Source organism: Biomphalaria glabrata, chromosome 10, assembly GCF_947242115.1.
Source record: "Biomphalaria glabrata chromosome 10, xgBioGlab47.1, whole genome shotgun sequence".
Classification (NCBI taxonomy): domain Eukaryota; kingdom Metazoa; phylum Mollusca; class Gastropoda; family Planorbidae; genus Biomphalaria; species Biomphalaria glabrata.
This window is the reverse complement of record NC_074720.1, coordinates 29868239-29888042: the sequence shown is the minus strand read 5'-3', so window position 1 is coordinate 29888042 and position 19804 is coordinate 29868239. Positions and strand designations below refer to the sequence as shown.

Below are 19804 nucleotides of genomic sequence, written 5' to 3'. Positions count from 1 at the left end.
TCTTGATATCTAATTAATGATAATGTTTATAGAGTCCCAAGTTGTATTTTTATGTGTGTGTGAGTGCTAAACAGTTCGATAAAGTCACGTGGTCTGAGACACTTGTGACGTACTAATGTTTGTATCAAAGTAGTTGTAAACGTTCACTTTGTCTCCTTTTTATTTTCTGTTCTCCTTTGTTTTCATCTCTTTGTTTTCATCTCTTTGTTTTCATCTCTTTGTTTAGCCCTCTGTGTCTGGTAAGGTTCAGTGGGTCTCACGGTTGTTTTTTTTTCCAACATAAGATAATTTATAAGTAAAAAAACAACATAAAAAATACTTTTAATAAAAAATAAAGCTTATATTAAGTGTAATTATATCAATTAGTTTGGATCAGTCATGTACGATTTCTCACAGAAATATTTATATCGATTGTTTAACTTTTAACTTTCTGAATGTGATATCTTGGTGAATGTTTACAATATCGTTTTTAATGCAAAAAATGCATTAAAAAATGTTTACTCAGGAGTCAAGATTTCTCAAGGGGACTCATTCAACTTATACCACCACAATTGTCAATACGAGTTCTTTCCCTTGTTCAAGATACCAAACAAAATAATTAATTACCAATAGTTAATGAACTAATTCATTTTTTTTTTATTCTTATGTTGTCAGGTAAAAGAAATAACTGTTCAAAGTTTCAGTTTTATCCGAAATTGGGTGTGGCAGAAATAAAGTGTATAAACATTTGACCAGACAGAGAGATTGGGTGTGGCAGAAATAAAGTGTATAAACATTTGACCAGACAGAGAGATTGGGTGTGGCAGAAATAAAGTGTATAAACATTTGACCAGACAGAGAGATTGGGTGTGGCAGAAATAAAGTGTATAAACATTTGACCAGACAGAGAGATTGGGTGTGGCAGAAATAAAGTGTATAAACATTTGACCAGACAGAGAGAGTGAATTGATATAACCTTTGTAAATTAGGCCATGTACTCACTGACCGTATTCAGACAGGCGACTCACAGGACGTCGTACGACGTAAGTTATCATATCTGTTGCATTTACGTCTCGAGAGACGATCTTTTCCCTTAGCAACTTCGAACAGTGATGGAGTGACCTCTCCATTTCTGGGGGAAAGCCTGGGCGGAAAATTCGCAAGTGCTTGGTTGTCCACATGTCAATACTCGCTTCTCTTCCAATACTGACCGGATGCAAAGGGATGAAACGCCAACGTCTTTTGGGGTCAGATGGATGCAGGAGTTTGCTAGAGAACAGCAATATTACGACTGTCTCCTTTACCAAAACCGTTTTTTCTGTTAGAGTTTACTCCATTTGCCTTAGTTCTTGCAGAGGCACACAAAAGGCATGGCGACTATAGCTAGTGGCAGCAGGGTACGTCCACACGCCGATGGGCCGTGCTTGCCTCACATCTTGGGGCCAATCCTCCTCTACGGCCCTTGCAGATTGCGCTGACGCTTCATCACGACGAGATGCTCCCTAAGATTAGCTATAGAGATTCTACATGCTGGGAAGGGAAACTTACAAATTGCTCCCGTTTCACAGATGCTAGCCAGCAGTGGCAACAAGATAATTACTTCACACTAAGCTCTTCACACAGCCTTTGGAACAGATCACATGCTATCATGCTGTACTTTAAACTTTTGCTTAAAGGAATGTAGGATTCTTGTTATTGGCAGATTGCAGTTCATAGCTTGTAATAGTTGTGCTGAAAATGTTGAAACCTCTCAATCGACCTGCATTGCAGTCGGGGGATTGCTTCAGTTTGTGTCTAAACACTAACTCTCTTCGTAATCTTGTTTTTCTCGTGACAACGTGCTGTATTGGATAGACTATGATAAGATTATTCTCAAATTGTATGAATAAAATTTTATTTTCTATATTAGTACCATAGCTCTTTTTCATTTTTTTTTCAGCTTTCAAGCCTATGAAATATCATTATGTCTGGTAGATAACAAGATGGATTTCTCAGGTAATTACAATCAAACATTGGGTAAAGCGCTTGGGTCGAAGGGTCATACATGGACGACCCTTATGTCCACCAAACTCTGATGTGTGCCTGACATACATAAGGAAACAAAGGACGGTTGGTCGTTGTGCTGGTCACAAAACACCCTAGCTTTACATCATCTGTCCCCATAGATAGAAAATTGTATCTTTACATACATTTAGATATGTTTGAGAGAGAAAATGTTTTAGTGAGAAGCTGTATGTGGGCGTCTAGAGCAGTCTAGACACATGTGCAGGCCAAGTTTTAAAGCACTAGATATTTCTATTTGGCATTGTCATGTTTTCTTTACTAAATTAATGGGGTATTGTACTGACTTTGAAATGATTCACCTTAAGCATATATTTTACAATGCAGGGTCAAAGGTCAGCGCTGATTTTCCTATTGGAGTTATATCTGGTAGCTGTTCATTTGAAGCAAATTGTTCAGACGGTTCAAAAACTGTAGACATGGCTGTGGGTAGGTTTTTTTTTTTTTTTTAAATATTGTTTCTTAGAAACTTCACTTCCGTAGCCATTAAATATGTCCATTGATAGCAGATAGATAGATAGATAGATAGATAGATAGATAGATAGATAGATAGATAGATAAATAGATAGATGGATGGATGGATGGATGGATGGATGGATGGATGGACGGACGGACGGACGGACGGACAGGCAGGCAGGCAGGCAGGCAGGCAGGCAGGCAGGCAGACAGACAGACAGACAGACAGACAGACAGACAGATAGATAGATAGATAGATAGATAGATAGATAGATAGATAGATAGATAGATAGAATAGTTTTGAATCTTGCGTTACAATATTGCGGCCCTACAAAAGCCCCGTAACGGCACACCCAGAGAAATAATTTCCTTTATTCTAGGCTGCATTACTCCATCATTAAAAAGGCTTCCATTTAAATTATTTCTTAAAAAATCCATCGAAAAGTTCTAAACTTCATATGCTTCGTTTTCAAAGTCTGTAGGTATCCAACTAAGGTAAATCGGGGGTCATTTTGTCCCACTTACACTTTGTACAAAGTTAATATCAACTCTGTCTGTTTGTCTGTCTGGTCAAAAGTTTGTACAAGCTATTTCTCCGACACCTAATCTCGGAGCAAGCTGAACTTTTGCTTCTTTGACCTGACAACACAAGAATCAATAACACAAATTAGCCAGTTAGTTAATTAACTTTGTCTGGTATCTCAAACAAGGGAAAGAAATAGTACTTGACTGAAGTGGTGGATGGTGTAAGCTGAATTAGTCCCCTTTATATTAGGCTGCCGTCTCAGGCTTAGTGAACACAAGCATGAAATAGAAAAAAATAGATAACTCTACAATCTTCCATGTTCATAAGCTCTTCGCTAGCAGAGTGGTTACTGCGTTGGCTTGAGAAACCTGAAGAAGCGTTAGCTCACAAGTTCGTATTCATATCGCTCCCTTTTTTAGCGGCCCCCGTAAGGGTAAAAAGCCGCTATTAGGTTTGTGCAAAATGTCCGTCTCTCCGTCTGTCCGTCTGTCACACTCAGATCTCAAAAACTAGAAGAGATATGAAAAATATTATTTCATCATTAAATGCGGCTTGAAAAGTTTAGGTGCTACCGGCTACTTTTGGTTTTCTAAAAGCAAACCGTTTAATTTATAAAATTAATTATGCATAAAAATACACCAATTCTAAAACAATTACGTAAATGTAAGGGAGGCAATGTTACAATATGCTAACAAAGATGGTCTATTATTTTGTATTTTCAGTATCACTAAGTCAAATATATTTTAAATATGTACAGGAAATGTTTACAACAAATATAAATAATAGTTAAAGATGTTTTATCTGGTCAACTAGCTGCTAAAATTAAAAGAAAACATTTCTGTTTGTTTATAAAGGCTAATAATGCATTTTGTATGTAAATATCACGCACATTTTTTTATGGACTTTTTATGCAGCAATTTTCGTGCAGTAGCGTAACGTCGCTACATGATCAGGTACTAAACCAATTCCTTAAACTTTTTTAAAAAATCAGATTTTATTTATTTTTTGTTTAGTGCCCCCATCCGAATAAAAGAAGATTATTTTTGTGCGTTTTGTCTGTTGGTCGGTCTGTCCGTCACGATTAGATTAAAAAAACTAGAACTCTAAAAGCTATTGAAAATCTGATTTACACTTTAATGTTCCTCCCGTAACATCTCAATAGTTTTAAGTATCTAAAAATTGATTGTTCCGGATTTTTTTTTTCAAAACTAATCAACCCCAACAAATGTTTGTTTGCTCTTCTAATTTATAATACATTCAATTTCCATGCTTAAACGTTGCAAAAACACATTATCAATAATATGTTGTTCCGTTTTTTATGTAAATAGCATATTAATGCTAAATCAAAATCTCTATACTGACTTGTATTTCATTAAGTGTAAAAATGTTCCGGATATTGTTTTATAAAACATGAATTATGCCTAATGATTGAAATCGCATAATTTACTAATATTACACTTATATTATTTGACAATGTGTCACTATAATTTGGTTATCAATATCAAATTGTTCCGTATTTTCATCTTTAAACAAATTTTAAAAAATATCGACAATAGGTTGTTCAGGGCTTTAAAAAAAAATTTACTAGAATTGATTACTGAAAATTACTTTTTAGACATTTAATTTTCTTGCTAAAACATAACATAGAAGTTTTGTAATCGATAAAGAAAGTTCCGGATTTTGTTTCTTACAAATCGTCGCCAGAAATTTCCGAATTTATTTAATAATCTACTAACGCCAAATAATTGTTTGAACTCCCTCTTCTAATTAATAAACAAATAATCTTCTCATTTACGAAATAATGTTTTTACGGATTTTTATGAGTACATTTAACTTTTTTAACATTTAGAGTACATTTAACTTTCTACCTAAAACATTAAAAAATCTAATTATCGTTAATATTATGTTCCGATTTTTAAGGAAAACAGAATCCAAACACCAAAGTAAGGTATGAAAATCTCTCCACATGGCTTTAGTACATCTAATTTTTATACGAGACCATCAAAAAAATTTAATTAACGGTATTACATTTATCTGAAATTCTCTTTTTCTTTTACTATTTATACAAACATCCGGAACAATCTATTATATAAACTTTTCAATTGTGTTCATACCTAAAAATTATTGCGATGTTTTGAAACGTAAAATAAAGGTTAATCAATTTTTAATAACTTTTAGTTGTTGTTGTTTTTTTATATCAAGATGACGGACAGACCGACTGACAGACAAAACGCAAAAACAATGCGGCTTTAATCCTTTTTAAATAAATTCTATTAGAACTCAGTGCACCAATGTCTAAGAACCCTCGTTTAATATCTCGTGTAAATGAAGACATTTTTTTTATGGTACCGGTACTAGCCTATTGTGAGGTAATGGAATTTTTTTTCTTTGACGTCATATGAATGGACTCTTTAAATGTAATGTTAAAAGAACGCACTCGGTGCACCAATGTCTATTAACCCTCGAAAAATTGCTCGTATTAATGAAAACATATTTTAGTATAACTAAGCCGTGTTTTTTTTCCTTTGACGTCATATGGAATGAATTCTTTAAATGAAATGCTAAAAGAACGCACTCGGTGCACCAATGTCTATGAACACTCGATAAATGGCTCGTAATGATGAAGGCGATTTTTATTCTAGCTAGGCCGTGTGACGTAGTGTTTTTTTTTCCTTTGACGTCATATGGAATGAATTCTTTAAATGAAATGCTTAAAGAACGCACTCGGTGCACCAAAGTCTATGAACACTCGATAAATGGCTCGTATTGATGAATGCGATTTTTAGTCTAGCTAGGCCGTGTATAGTAATGGTATAGTAATGTTTATTAATCCTCGTTATGTGACTCGCGTTTAAAAAAGGAATGATATCTTGATTTAGATCTAATCTAGATTTTTTAAACTAGATCTAGATTTTTATTACAGTATATCTAGATCTGGATTTATATTCTAATTAAAATTATTTTAGAGTCTAGATCTAGAATAATCTAGATCTAGTTTATACTAAAATAGACTAGATTAAGATGTAGAATTTCAATTTCTAAACTTAAAGTTTAAAAAAAAAAGTGTAGATTTTCATTTCCAAACGTTTTGATCAATATTGTAATGTTTTTATATACTAAAACTAATCTACTATTTTTTATTTAATTTAAATTTAAATTTACGGCAAACGAATCTTTGAAACATTATTACTTTTGACCATCAAAATTAAATCACCTCTTGAATATTATTTGCGAATATGCAGATCCGACAGGGATCCGACTTCGACAGGGGCCGCCTCTGAGTTTGTGTAACACAAACTCTCTTTGTAATCTTGTTTTATTTATTTGTATAAATGTTTTTTTATTGTTGGTCTGTACTATTTCAAATGTTATTGCATGACTGATCCAAACTAATTGATACAACAAGTACGCTTAATATTAGCTTTGTTGTTTTAAAGTAATTTTGTGTTTGTTTTTCTTGTTTCTCTACTGTTACTTTTGGCAAACGTCAGCTCTTCAGTCTTCAGCCCTGTAGTCATGTGATATCGCGCACTTTGTTCCCCATTAAAACCCAGGTCTTGTGGAGCCTAACACCCCAAACTTTATTTTATCATTACTTTAGAAATGAACGTGCCTGTCAAACTGTTTAGCGCTACTGCTCACATAAATCCTACTTACTCGATGGTAAAGAATGATACACTAATTATGAGAATCGGCACGGCTATAACCTCTACTTCTGTTTGCCTTGGAGAAGGTCTACCTCAAAACGGTGAACTATCTAGGGTAAGTGAGTTAATATTAGAACCTCTACTTCTGTTTGCCTTGGAGAAGGTCTACCTCAAAACGGTGAACTATCTAGGGTAAGTTAGTTAATATTAGAACCTCTACTTCTGTTTGCCTTGGAGAAGGTCTACCTCAAAACGGTGAACTATCTAGGGTAAGTTAGTTAATATTTGTATATTTAATGTTTGTCCTTAGTCTTTGTGAGCAACGATCCATGTCATTACTGGGCTTGTTGACCAAGATGGCTTCCTACTGAACAAAATATTAAACGTCACTGATACAGTAGGTTATTGATCATATCGGATTAATATACAAAGTAGATTCAACATTCGTTATACTCTTTATGCTGTGTTTAAGAGCCATTCAGTGAGATTTCTAATAGCTGTGATTGTATATATATATATATATATATATAAGTAATTGTTAGTGCTCATTCCGTAATTTGCTTGATGTCTATAGCTGGGCGAGATAATTGTTTTTTCAATCAAATCTCTCTGTTTGTCTGTCGGTCTGTCTGGTGTAATGCACATATTGTAAGACTAATTTCCTTATAGATAATAAAGATTGACCATTCAGGGCTCTAAAGTAATGTAACAGTTATGTCCAATAAATCACAACCAATACTGTACAATTGGCAACGTGAACAACCATACCGCCATATCAACTCTTGCACTGGCCTCTCCGTCTCTTTCCGGGCTTGTACTGGGTTCAACAGTTCAGGACTGACTTCACACACTGGGCTCGTAGTGTCGGACTCGAGATCACAGATCAAGTTCAAGACGCCGTCTCGAACTTAAGAGGTCTCTTGATTGTCCTTCACAGTACTCCGCACCGAACCGTCCTAATGCGGCGTACATAACCACGCCGCTGAACCACACTAAATCAAAACTTCTGTAGTGAACTGGACTGTAGTGAACCCTCTTGACTGTGACACCTCTGCTCTTTATGGAGGGTCCCCGCTGGCTTTCCTGAAACCGACAGAACGTTGCTTTGCCATTCTGGACAATCATAGGACTACTTCCGGCGTGACTGGCCTGACTACTATTCATTTTAGCTGTTTCTTGAAACTTCGCTTGTCCCTCTTCTAGCGCTTGCCTGGGGTGAATGTGTCTGTTGACTACACATACACCACTACCCCTATCCCCACCAACACCAGAATTATAACAATATATATGTTTATGTGTGTGCCAGTCAGTCTAATTATTTTGTTTCTTTTAGAAAGAACTATTTTCAGTGTGGAATGCCACTCGAGTCACAATTACCAAACAGGCGTATTTAACTCAAACGTACGAGTGTGAAGGAATGAACTCTCCGTTGCTAAGTCTTGTCGCTCCAAGGGAATTTTTTTTTCACAGATACATCTTTAGGTAGGTCATGCTTTCTATAAGACTTTGCCACGAAAGTAACTACTACAAGATTACAAAGAGATTTGTGTTATCACACAAACTCGTAGGTGGCCCACGTAGGAGCACTGTCGGATCCTTCTATTCGCTGGGAATATTCAAGACGTGATTTTGTTTTGATTCTCAAAAGGAACAATGATTCAAAGATTCATTAGCCATTGTCAAAAAAAATTGTTTTTATGTATAACATGTCTTGGATGTTCCATTCAAGTTAAAGATAATTTAATTCCTTTTTTAAACCTCCCGTTGGACGATGGGGGATGGCAACGAGCAGGGTATGAGCCCGGAACCGTCGAGATAATCAGTGCAGCACGCTAACCGCACGACCAGGCATTGCTGTTAGCTTAATACCAAACTAATAGTTTATTATTGACCTACACAAATGTTCAAGAAATGAAGTTTATAAGATTACTATTCGTTTTAAATTAGGTCTAACTTATAATGCATACTAATTAGCTTTTTCTCTTTAAAAAACTGCTTGCATAACTGATTTTAAAAATTAGATTTTTCGCTTTCAGGAAAAAAAAATGTGGCCGTTGCATCAGAACTTTGAATGGTCTAAAATATTGTGATGTCGGATTTTCAATATCTTTTCTAGTTTACGAGATCTAAACGGGACGGACGGACAGACGGACAGACATTTCGCACTAAACTAATAGCGTCTTTTCCCCTTTCGGGGGCCTCTAAATATAGTAGATTAGTTTTAGTATTTATAACATTGCAATAAAGAATATCTAGACGTTTGGAAATCAAAATCTTTATGCCTAGAAAAAGGAAATTCTAGAGCTTGATCTAGTTCATATAATTTCAAACTAGACCTAGAAATGGTAGATCTAGAATCTACATAAATTTAATTTGAATATAAATATAGATCTAGTTTTAAAAATCTAGATATAGTGTAAAAAAAATCTAGATATAGTGTAAAAAAAAATCTAGATCAAGTTTAAAAAATCTAGATCTAGTTTAAAATTCTTAAGATCTAATGTAAACAAAGTTACAACGACAGTTTGTGTGGAAGCACGAACTCAAATTCGGCCCTCGAAGTGGTCCACCCAGGCAGGTAAAAGGCAGGTTTCAATATTTTCAGAAAGGACATCAGAATAAAAATTCTATCAGAGACAGATGACAGAGAAAAATGGAGAAAAAGGTTTCACAGATCTTGTGTGGTGCCCCAGCTGTCCAGCAGACTAAAGGATAGGTGAAAGTGAATGTGTGAAGTTAATTAATTAATTAACTTAGCAATACATTTGTAAAAAAAAAAATTGTTTTGACAAAAAATCTAAAACCATTAACATAAATGTGTTAGAAATATGGCAAGTAGTATCTCCCCTACTAAAGTGCCTCGAGTGTTTGTTACTATTAATAGTGAATAGTTGTAAAAGTGGTGTTTTGTTATTAAAAAAAAACTGCTTGCCATAAGGAATTTTAAAAATTAGATTTTTCGCTTTCAGAAAAGAAAAAAAGTAGCCGTTGCATCAGAACTTTGAATGGTCTAAAATATTATGATGTCAGATTTTCCCTATCTTTTATAGTTTACGAGATCTAAACGGGACGGACAAAAGGACAGACATTCCACACAAAACTAATAGCGTCTTTTCCCCTTTCGGAAGCCGCTAAAAACCTAGTTTATCAACACTTTGTATATTCTGTACACCAGCTACACACAAAAAGCCAGCTAACTATAGTTTGTCCACAATAAATGAAAATCCATAATATGCCAGTACCCGATTCATTTTTTCTTAATTAAAATCTCTTTGCGCCCTTAGACTTGAAACTTATAGTGTGACCATATTTAGTCCAACTAGAGTAAGATGTGGCATCCTATATGTTTAAAGGTGCATCTCTATCTGATCTCTTGTTTCTAACAGTGTTCCGTCTCTAAACTCAGTGGCCCACTTTGTTCTGTTGGTCAAACTCACCAACGACACACTCACGCTGGACGGTACTAACATCACGTAAGTTGGTTTTAGCTTTCCATCCACATTATGTTGTTTTTTTCTCTCTTCTATAAGAATAGGGGGGGGGCGAAGAATGTTGACGAGAGGGGTGTCCCGCTGGTCTAGACACCTTTGCTCCTTGTCTAAACACATTCAACTAGAAAATAAACCAAATTCTGAAAAACTTTAAGTGGTATTAAAATGTTAGTTGTTTTTTTTTTGTTTAATATGTTTTATACTACATCGTTTTCATTTAGTTGATGTGACTAGATTGCTTAGATTAACTTGATGTGACTAGATTGCTTAGATTAACTTGACGTGACTAGATTGCTTAGATTAACTTGATGTGACTAGATTGCTTAGATTAACTTGATGTGACTAGATTGCTTAGATTAACTTAATGTGACTAGATTGCTTCTATATACTAGATCTGGCTAAAATTCTTAGAAGTATTAAGGGTGTGAAAAAACTACTCTAAAATAAATTTAACATTAAATTATGCCTTTTTTTACAAATATTATATCAACTCACTCTGTCTGTCTGTCTGTTTGTCTGGCCAAAAAGTTTGTACACGTTATTTCTACGACACCCAATCTCGGATCAAGTTGAAATTTTGCACAATTATTTCTTTTACCTGACAAAACAATACTATTTTTTTTTAATTAAACAATTAATTAATTAACTTTTGTTGATTTGTTAAAACAAAATTACATTTTAAAGGCGATAACCCATAAACCCCGTTCTTTCTCTACTACCCCTTTCTAACTGGTCCAGACAAGTGATAGGATCATAGCGTATTGAGAAAGGTAAAATGATGAAACTGCGCTAAACAAAAACAATTGGTAAATAAACAATTTTAATCACTAAATTTGTTGGGTTTAGCCCTCTTAAATAATTGTTTATGCTATTTCTCCCTCATGCATTCAATAATCAATAAACAACAAGGTTACAAAAGACAGTTTGTGTGGAAACACAAACTCAAAATCGGCCCCCGAAGTAAAATGTTTTATATATTTCTGATAATCCTTCAGAGCTGAAGATAGTTTACTTCCTAGTCCAAACCTCCCGCAGGACGACGGGGGATGGGAGCAGGCAGGGTTTGAACCTTCGACAGTCGATAAATCCGAACGACAGTCGAGCGCGCAAACCGCACGACCAGTGGTCCACCCAGGTAGGCTTCAATATTTTCAGAAAGAACATCCGAATGAAATTATATCAAAGACAAATGAGAGATAAGAATGGAGAAAGAAGGTTAACAGATCTTGTGTAGTGCCCCAACCGTCCCGCAGATCAAAGGATAAGTGAAAGTGAATGTAAAGTTAGATGTGAACCTGGCCTAACTAGTTTGTGGTCTATAGGGCAGATGATGTAAAGTTCATCTGTTTTTGTGGCCTAGGGTTAACGAGGGTGTCATGTAGCCAGCACAACGACCAACCGCCTTTACTTTTCCCCAACTAATGTCAGGTACCCATTAGAGCTGGGTAGACTAAGAAGTTACAAATCCCAGTCTTCACTAGGATTCGAACCCGGGACCCTCGGTTCAGAATAAATAATGTAATTGTTTTGAAAAGGCTCAATCTCAAATTCTAATCCTCAAGAAAAAAAAAATTTACGCTATACAAAAAAAAATGTTAACGAAAATGAAGTTTATAAGATTACTTTTTGTTTTAAATTGGGTCAAACATATAATGCATACTAATTAGCTTTTTCTCTTTAAAAAACTGTTTGCATAATTGATTTTAAAAATTAGAATTTTCGCTTTCAGGAAAAAAAAAGTAGCCGTTGCATCAGAACTTTGAATGGTCTAAAATATTGTGATGTCGGATTTTCAATATCTTTTCTAGTTTACGAGATCTAAACGGGACAGACGGACAGACGGACAGACATTTCGCACAAAACTAATAGTGTCTTTTCCCCTTTCGGGGGCCGCTAAAAATACTCAATTAGTTATTAGTAATTAATTATTTGATTTGATTTCGTAAAAGGGAAATGACTTGTACATTATTGGGAGGTGTAGTTTTAAGTATGGAGTTCTTCCCCTTCAGATAAGCTTTCTTTTTTTTAAGAAAGGATTTTTTATATTTTCTTGTTTTGTATTTTTGTTTGTTTATTTATCAATTGAGATAAAAGGTAGAGGTGTACCAGTTATTACTGTGTAAATGGTTCATATTAAATGTATCTCATACATTGTATGTATGTAATTTTACTACACTGAAGAAAAACATAAAGAATAATTTAAAAAAACAAAGCTTATAGTGTAATTACATCAATTAGCCTAGATCAGTCATGCAATGAAATTAATGATAGACATTATTAGACATTAATGATAATCTGTACGATTAGAAATATTTTACCACTTGTTTTTTTTTTTTAACTTTTAGCTTTATCCATACGCTATGATCCCATCACTTGTCTGGACCAGTTAAGAAAGGGGGTGGGGGAAAAGAAGAGGATATCTTGGTGAATGTTTACATGATCGTTTTTTAAATGCGTAAAAAAAAATTCTCTCATGGCTCAAGAGTCCTCAAGGGGGCTTATTCAGCTTATATCACTACATCTGTCAAGTACCATATCTTTCCCTTGTTTAAGATAACACAGAATAATAAATTACAAAGAGTTAATTAACTAACTGGTTAATTATTAGCGGCCCCCGTAAGGGGAAAAGCCGCTATTAGGTTTGTGCAAAATGTCCGTCTATCCGTCTGTCACACTCTGATCTCGAAAACTAGAAGAGAAATGAAAAATATTATTTCACCATGCGATGGGGCTTGAAAAGTTTAGGTGCAACGGCTACTTTTGGTTTTCTAAAAGCAAACCGTTTAGTTTATAAAATTAATTATGCAAGCGATTTTATCATAAAAATACACCATATCTAAAACAATTACATAAATGTAAGGGAGGCAATGTTACAATATGTTAACAAAGAAAGACAGTATCACTAGGTCAAATATTGTTTTTTTAAAATGTACAAGAAATGTTCACACAAAAAAATGTAAATATTAGTAAAAGGTGTTTTTTTCTGGTCAACTAGCTGCTAAAATTAAAAGAAAACATTTATGTTTGTTTATAAAGGATAAGAATTCACTTTGTATGTAAATATCACGAAAAAAAATTTTAATGGACTTCTAATGCTGCGAATTTCGTGGAGTAGCGTAATGCTGCGACATAATGTGATACTAAACTAATTCCTTAAAAAATTTTAAATAATCAGATTTTATTTATTTTTTGTTTAGTGCCCCCATCAGGGTACAAGTTGCTTATTTTTTGTGCGTTTTGTCTGTCAATCACGTTTATATAAAAAACAACAACAACACTAAACGCTATTGACAATCTGATTTAACCTTTAATGTTCCTTCCAAACATTGCAATAGTTTTAAGAATTGTAATAACTTAAGTGAGGCAACTCAACGAGACATAGACGCGGGCCGGTAAGCATGGCGGAGTCATAACAGTATCTATAATAGATTGTTCCAGGTGTTGTTGTTTTAAATCAATGCCAACGAATGTTTGTTTGCTCATCTAACTTATATTACATGTCATTTCCGTGCTATGAACTATGAAGAACTATGAATTTGTTCCGAATATTGTTTTGTAAAAACAAATTATGTCAAACTGTAATTTGAAATAGCATCATTGACTTACATTAGCCTTATATTCTTGGACAATATGTCACTATAGTTTAATTATCGATATCCAATTGTTCCGTTTTTTCAACTTAAAACAAAGTTATTTATTTATCGATATCCAATTGTTCCGTTTTTTCAACTTAAAACAAAGTTATGTCAAATGACTTTTTTTTTCAAAAACATCGACAATAGGTTGTTCAGGATTTTAAAATAAAAAAGTAATTTACTAAAAACGATTATTGAAAAACACTTATTAGACTTTTTTTACATTGATTTTTCTTGCTGAAACTTAACAGGGATTTTTTTTTTTCATCTGTAAAGAATGTTCCGGATTTGATTTTGAAAAAGAAATCAACCTACATTACTTAATTTTTCTTACAAATCGTCGCCAAAATTGTTCCAAATTTTATGAATTTTATATGAAAAATCTACTAACACAAATAACTGTTTGAAATCCCTCATCTAATATTAAAACAAATAATCTTCTCATTTATGAATATCGGTAGTTCAAGATTTTTATGAAAAACACTCTAATTCTATTTAAGTAAAATCGCACTTCTGTAGTACATTACAGTTAATTTTCTAGCCAACATTTCTAGCTAAACATTTTAAAATCTAATTATCGTTAATATTATGTTCCCATTTTAAAGGAAAACAACTTCTTAACAGCAAAATATGATATAAAAATCTCTCCACAAGGCTATGGTACATTTAATTTCATACGAGACCATTTTAAAAATTTAACTAATGGTATTAGATTCATCTAGAATTCTCTATTTCTCTCACTATATATACAAACATGCGAAAAAAAAATCTATTATAGATACTTAAAACTATTGCGATGTTTCGGAAGGAAAATTAAAGGTTTATCAAATTTTCAATAGTTTTTAGTTGTTGTTTTTTTCGATATTAACAAAATGGACAGACAGACTGACAGACAAAATGCACAAAAAATGCGGCTTTAATCCTAATATATATACATATTTATATCTTTAAATGATTTCTATTAGAACTCTGTGTAATGGAGACTACGTACCCTCTTTCAATCTCTCGTGTTAATAAAAACATTTTTTTTTACTACCCCATTGTGACGTAGTGGATTTTTTTTTCTTTGACGTCATACGGAATGAACTATTTAAATGTAAGGCTAAAACAGCACTCGGTGCTCCAATGTCTATGAACCCTCGATAACTGGCTCGTATTGATGAAGCAAATTTTAGTCTAACTAGGCCGTGTGACGTTGTTTCCCATGACGTCATAAGTAATTAATTCTTTAAATGAAATGCTAAAAAAAACTCTCTCGATGCACCAAAGTCTATGATCCCTCGGCTCGTATTGATGAAGACATTTTTAGTCTAACTAGGCCGTGTGACGTAGTGAATTTTTTTCCTTTGACGTCATATGGAATGAACTCTTCAAATGCAGTGTTAAAACAACTTGGTATTATATTGTTTATTAAACCTCGTTATCTCTCGTATTTTAAAAAGGCATGATAGCTAGATTTAGATCGAATCTAGATGTTTTAAACTAGATCTAGATTTTTTACAGTATATCTAGATTTTTTAAACTAGATCTGGATTCATATTCTAATTAAAATCGTTGTAGAGTCTTGATCTAGAATTTCTAGGTCTAGTTTAGACTTAGACTAAATCAAGATATAGAATTTCAATTTCTAGACTTAAAGTGTAAATTTTGATTTCCAAACGTCTAGATCAATATTGCAATGTTATAATATACTAAAACTAATCTACTTTTTTTAAAAATTTAGTGTTGTATTAAGTCTATCGATAGATTATGTAGGACTTTTTGGCATAAATCTAATCTAAATTACATCTAAATTATTCCAAAATTATATTATAGATCTAGATCTAGTAGATATAGATCTTAAGAGTGCTGAATCAGAAGTTTAGTTTATGTAGATCTACATCCTTATTCTAGTTCCTTTTAAATGAAAATGCCAATAGCTGTGTTGATAACTTTCCTGCGACATCGAAGTACAAGCACGATATATCTGTTCTTTTCTTCTTTTTTTTTTTTTTCAATTACAAATCAATGCTGAAAGATTATCTAAAATCGCTCGTCTGACATATTGTAGATATCCGGTAGATGCCATGCCGTAACGTGTAATAGATCTCTTTATGAATAATAGACTATTAGTTTGTAACCAGTTTGTTTTTAAGTTAACAGCAATGCCTGGTCGTGCGGTTGGCGTGCTGAACTGATTATCTCGACGGTCCCGGGTTGTTTGTTTGTTTGTTTTACATGTTTCGGATGTTCCTTCAGAGTTGAAGATAGTTTACTTCCTAGTCCAAACCTCCAGAAGGACTACAGGGGATGGGAGCGGGCAGGGACCATCGATAAATCCGAGCGTGTGCAGCGCGCAAACTGCACAATTTTTTACAACGGCAAAAGAATCTTTGAAACATTATTTCTTTTGACCATCAAAATTAAATCACGTCTTGAATAATCCTTGCGAATAGGCGGATCTGACAGGAATCGATTCCGACTGGGGCCGCCTCTGAGTTTGTATGATTACACAAACTCTCTTTGTAATCTTGTTTTTTATTGATCCCTGTTTTGTCAGGTAAAAGAATTAATTATATATAATTTCAGCCTTATCAGAGATTCGGTGTGGGAGAAATAACGTTTACAAACTTTTAACCTGACAGACAGAAAGGGTGAGTTGATATAAGCTTTGTAATAAAAGTGGTTTTTCTTCCTAGATCTGTTAACTGGATGAACATGTCTAGCGTTGACGTCAGCGGGTACTTGGCTGTTGGAGACGGGCTCCATGAAGCTACGTCGTTAGGAAAATCTCCATTTGGTTGTTATCTCTACGGCAATCGAATTAATGATCATGCAGCCTACATGTATCCCGCTGGACTAAAGAACTTATTAAACTATGAGGTAAATGAACTGTACATCTTTAGGCGGATTAGTTCGTAGAGTACGTTAGCATTAGAACTATAAGTGGATGTTGTAATACCCCCGTATCATCAAATATCTATTTATCTCTCTCTGAAACCTTACCTATATATTTTTCTAACGCTTCTTCTCTCACTCTCTCACTTTCAATCGCCTATGTCTGTACTCTTTTTCTACATTACGACATCATAGCACAATAATAGAAATATTACCTTTACCTATCCCTGATGTCAGGGCTTAAGGTGAATGAAATTATTACATATTACAAATGTATTAATGTATGTAATTATTAAAAATAATTTATTTCAATTACCATATGTGTAAGTATTATATGTATTTTATATCATGTTTTTTTGTGGTCCCAAAGTTCAGCCCGACAGACACACCCAGTTGTAGGCTACATCGACCAATGAACGAGGTGTATGATGATTTAAATTAAAATATGAATTTAATCTAATGATATTTGTACAATGAAAATGATATATGTTCAATGATAATGATAACAAATACAAACACATATAGATCGAGTATAATATGGTTCAATCCAATACTCAATTAGTATTTTAAGAAAAATAGTATTCACCTCATCAATGTCATTCCAAGACAACAATTCTGGAAACAGATGCCGTGTGCTTCATACACCAATGGCAACACAAGTAGATCTATCTTCAACCAAGATGAATGTTCAATACGATGAAGAGTCAAAGTTCAACTCACAACTTCACAACATACAACAAGTCTGCATTTAGAAACCCACAATCTGGAATCTCGGACTCGAACCTCAGTACCAACACCTGAGATGAAAGACCTCAGTCCTGTAACCTAAAACTGAGACTGCCAATAAAACTGAAACCCTATAGAAAGATAAAGAACAGAATCTGCTAATCTTCTAATCTAATTACAAAAATACGAATACGATTGAATCCAAATAAAATAACTTTACAATGTGAAATAAAACTCATCCTAAACAGGGGTCAAATAATCCAAGACTATATAACAGGGTCAACAATAAGGCTATCCAGTAACGAAGACACACGTCTAATTCAGGAGCTCCAAAGATCTACAACTTGGCTCTACAGCCCATGACGGAGAGAAAGAACCAAACGATCTACGACGAAAGCCTACTACGTCATAAAACAAAATTATGACGAAGCAACAAGGGGAGATCACCTACTGCACACAAATAAAACCAATATAAATGACGTCATCAAAAAAGACGAAAGCGGTGCTATTAAATAGAGAATATTTTAACTATACAATTAATTCAATAGGGGCGACACCTTAGTCTATTGGACCGTTGGGGCACCATGCAAGATTTGTCGACCGTCTTTCTCTATTCTTCTCTGTCTTTTGCCTTAGAACCTCTTTCATCGCTTTTTCTGTCTGCCTCTTCTTCTTATTCATGGTACTGTACCCGTAAGGAAGATCTTTGCGAGCCCCGAAGACATTGCAATATGGCCATATCCTATACTCTTAAGCGAGCAATTCTTGTATATATATATTTTATTTCGAAAACGGCTCTAACGATTTTCTTTAAAATTTCAATTTATGTGCATATCAGTAAGAAAAAAATTCTCAACTCATTTGCCACATCGGGAAAACTCGAGGTCGACCGTTATATTGGTTTGAAAATGCCTCATTATCGAAAAATTAATTTTGGCTACAATGTTTTATGAATGAACATTTTCCATGATGTGAAACGGGAAAAACGCTGCTTGCGTCACTAGACTTACCGCAGTACACTAAAGTATTTCTTTGCAAACAAGAATGAGTTTTAAAGAATCAATAGACCTAATTAAACATTAAACATCTTATTGTAGATTGATTTATTTAGGAACTATGAAAGAGAAGCAATGAAATGAAATGTGCTGATGTATTTTAAGTGCTTAATAAATTGTTGACACTTAAGTTGCGTAGAGCGGTGTAGATACCTTTTACTTTGTTTTTTATTTTGCTGGTGACCTCCATCTGTCTCGTTCTGAGGCCGCATGCAACCAGGTGCTCTATGTCAGCTAAGGCAAGTGGGCGCCTAAGCTGGTCTTTAAAGCGTTTCGGTATTACGTCGACCACTTTTAAGCTCACCAAAAAAGAGTGCTTTTGGCATACGTTCGTCTGAGATTCGTCTCCCATACAGGATAGTGCCTTGTCCAGCGTAACTGTCGGACTTTAAGAATTCCCTCTATACAAAGGCCGCGGATACACATTTGAGACCAAAAGAAAATCCGCTGTGGTTATGCTTGCCCTGAATGTGGCAAAATATGTCGGTCACAGCTGGGGCTGCGTAGCCACGGGAAATACTGCATTCCTCATTAATATTCGGACTCGAAGACAAGCCTTATTATTATTATTATTTTGCTGGTGAATTATTACCATGTGTTCATGCTTCGGTGTCTACTGTCCCGTACTAAAACAAAGGAAATGGTCATAACACAGCTTCTCTACGCCTTACTTGCTCACACTAAACTGATATCTAGCTAGCGGTCAGCGAGTTTGCGTACGTGGCAGCCTCTTTTGATTTAATTATAAACCTTGGCTTGGGGTTAGGGCGTAGTGACGGAAGGCCCAGGAGAGATCTGAATTGAGGGATGTGTTGAAGCAGGCCATATTCCTCCATTGGCTGTAGCACCACTTGGATGGATGGATGGCAAAAGCCGGTATGAACTTCTTATAGTCCGACAGTCAGGCTGGGCGGGGCATGGGGGACGAACATATTCCAAAGGCAAGGTGTTCGTCTTTATATAACTAATGCAATGATTTAAGTCTAAGTCTATTAAGAAAAAAAAAGCGTAATTCATTTTGTCACAAAGTGCCTGTTTTACCCTGTAACGTAGAGATTTGCGTCACTTGATGCTTCGTACTAAAGCCATAATGAATATATACTAATTGCATAAGTAAATGTCTGAAAGTAATCATCTGAGAAGTCACACTTGAAAGACTTTCTTCCAAGCCGATAATAGTAGACCTACAATAGTTGTGTAAAAGATGTATTGTAAAACTATAAGACGGATGTGAGCTGTGGTTTGTCTAGACCATTGATTCCCAAAGTGGTCTATATAGACCCCCAGGTGTCTACGAGGACTTCCAAGGGGTCTACGAAATTGAAAAAAAAGAATTGAGAGTCTATGACAT

At 34.5% G+C, this 19804-nt stretch overlaps 1 protein-coding gene across 1 annotated transcript in view; it reads left to right on the top strand.

Moving 5' to 3' along the window:
• LOC106075186 (uncharacterized) overlaps positions 1 to 19804 on the top strand; it is a 65604-nt gene that overhangs the window by 7705 nt on the left and 38095 nt on the right. Inside the window, exons 7-12 of the mRNA XM_056045069.1 lie at positions 1919 to 1974; positions 2368 to 2469; positions 6624 to 6784; positions 8003 to 8151; positions 10056 to 10142; positions 16474 to 16657. Of these exons, the coding sequence (XP_055901044.1) occupies positions 1919 to 1974; positions 2368 to 2469; positions 6624 to 6784; positions 8003 to 8151; positions 10056 to 10142; positions 16474 to 16657 (739 nt within the window). The remainder of the gene's footprint in view (positions 1 to 1918; positions 1975 to 2367; positions 2470 to 6623; positions 6785 to 8002; positions 8152 to 10055; positions 10143 to 16473; positions 16658 to 19804) is intronic.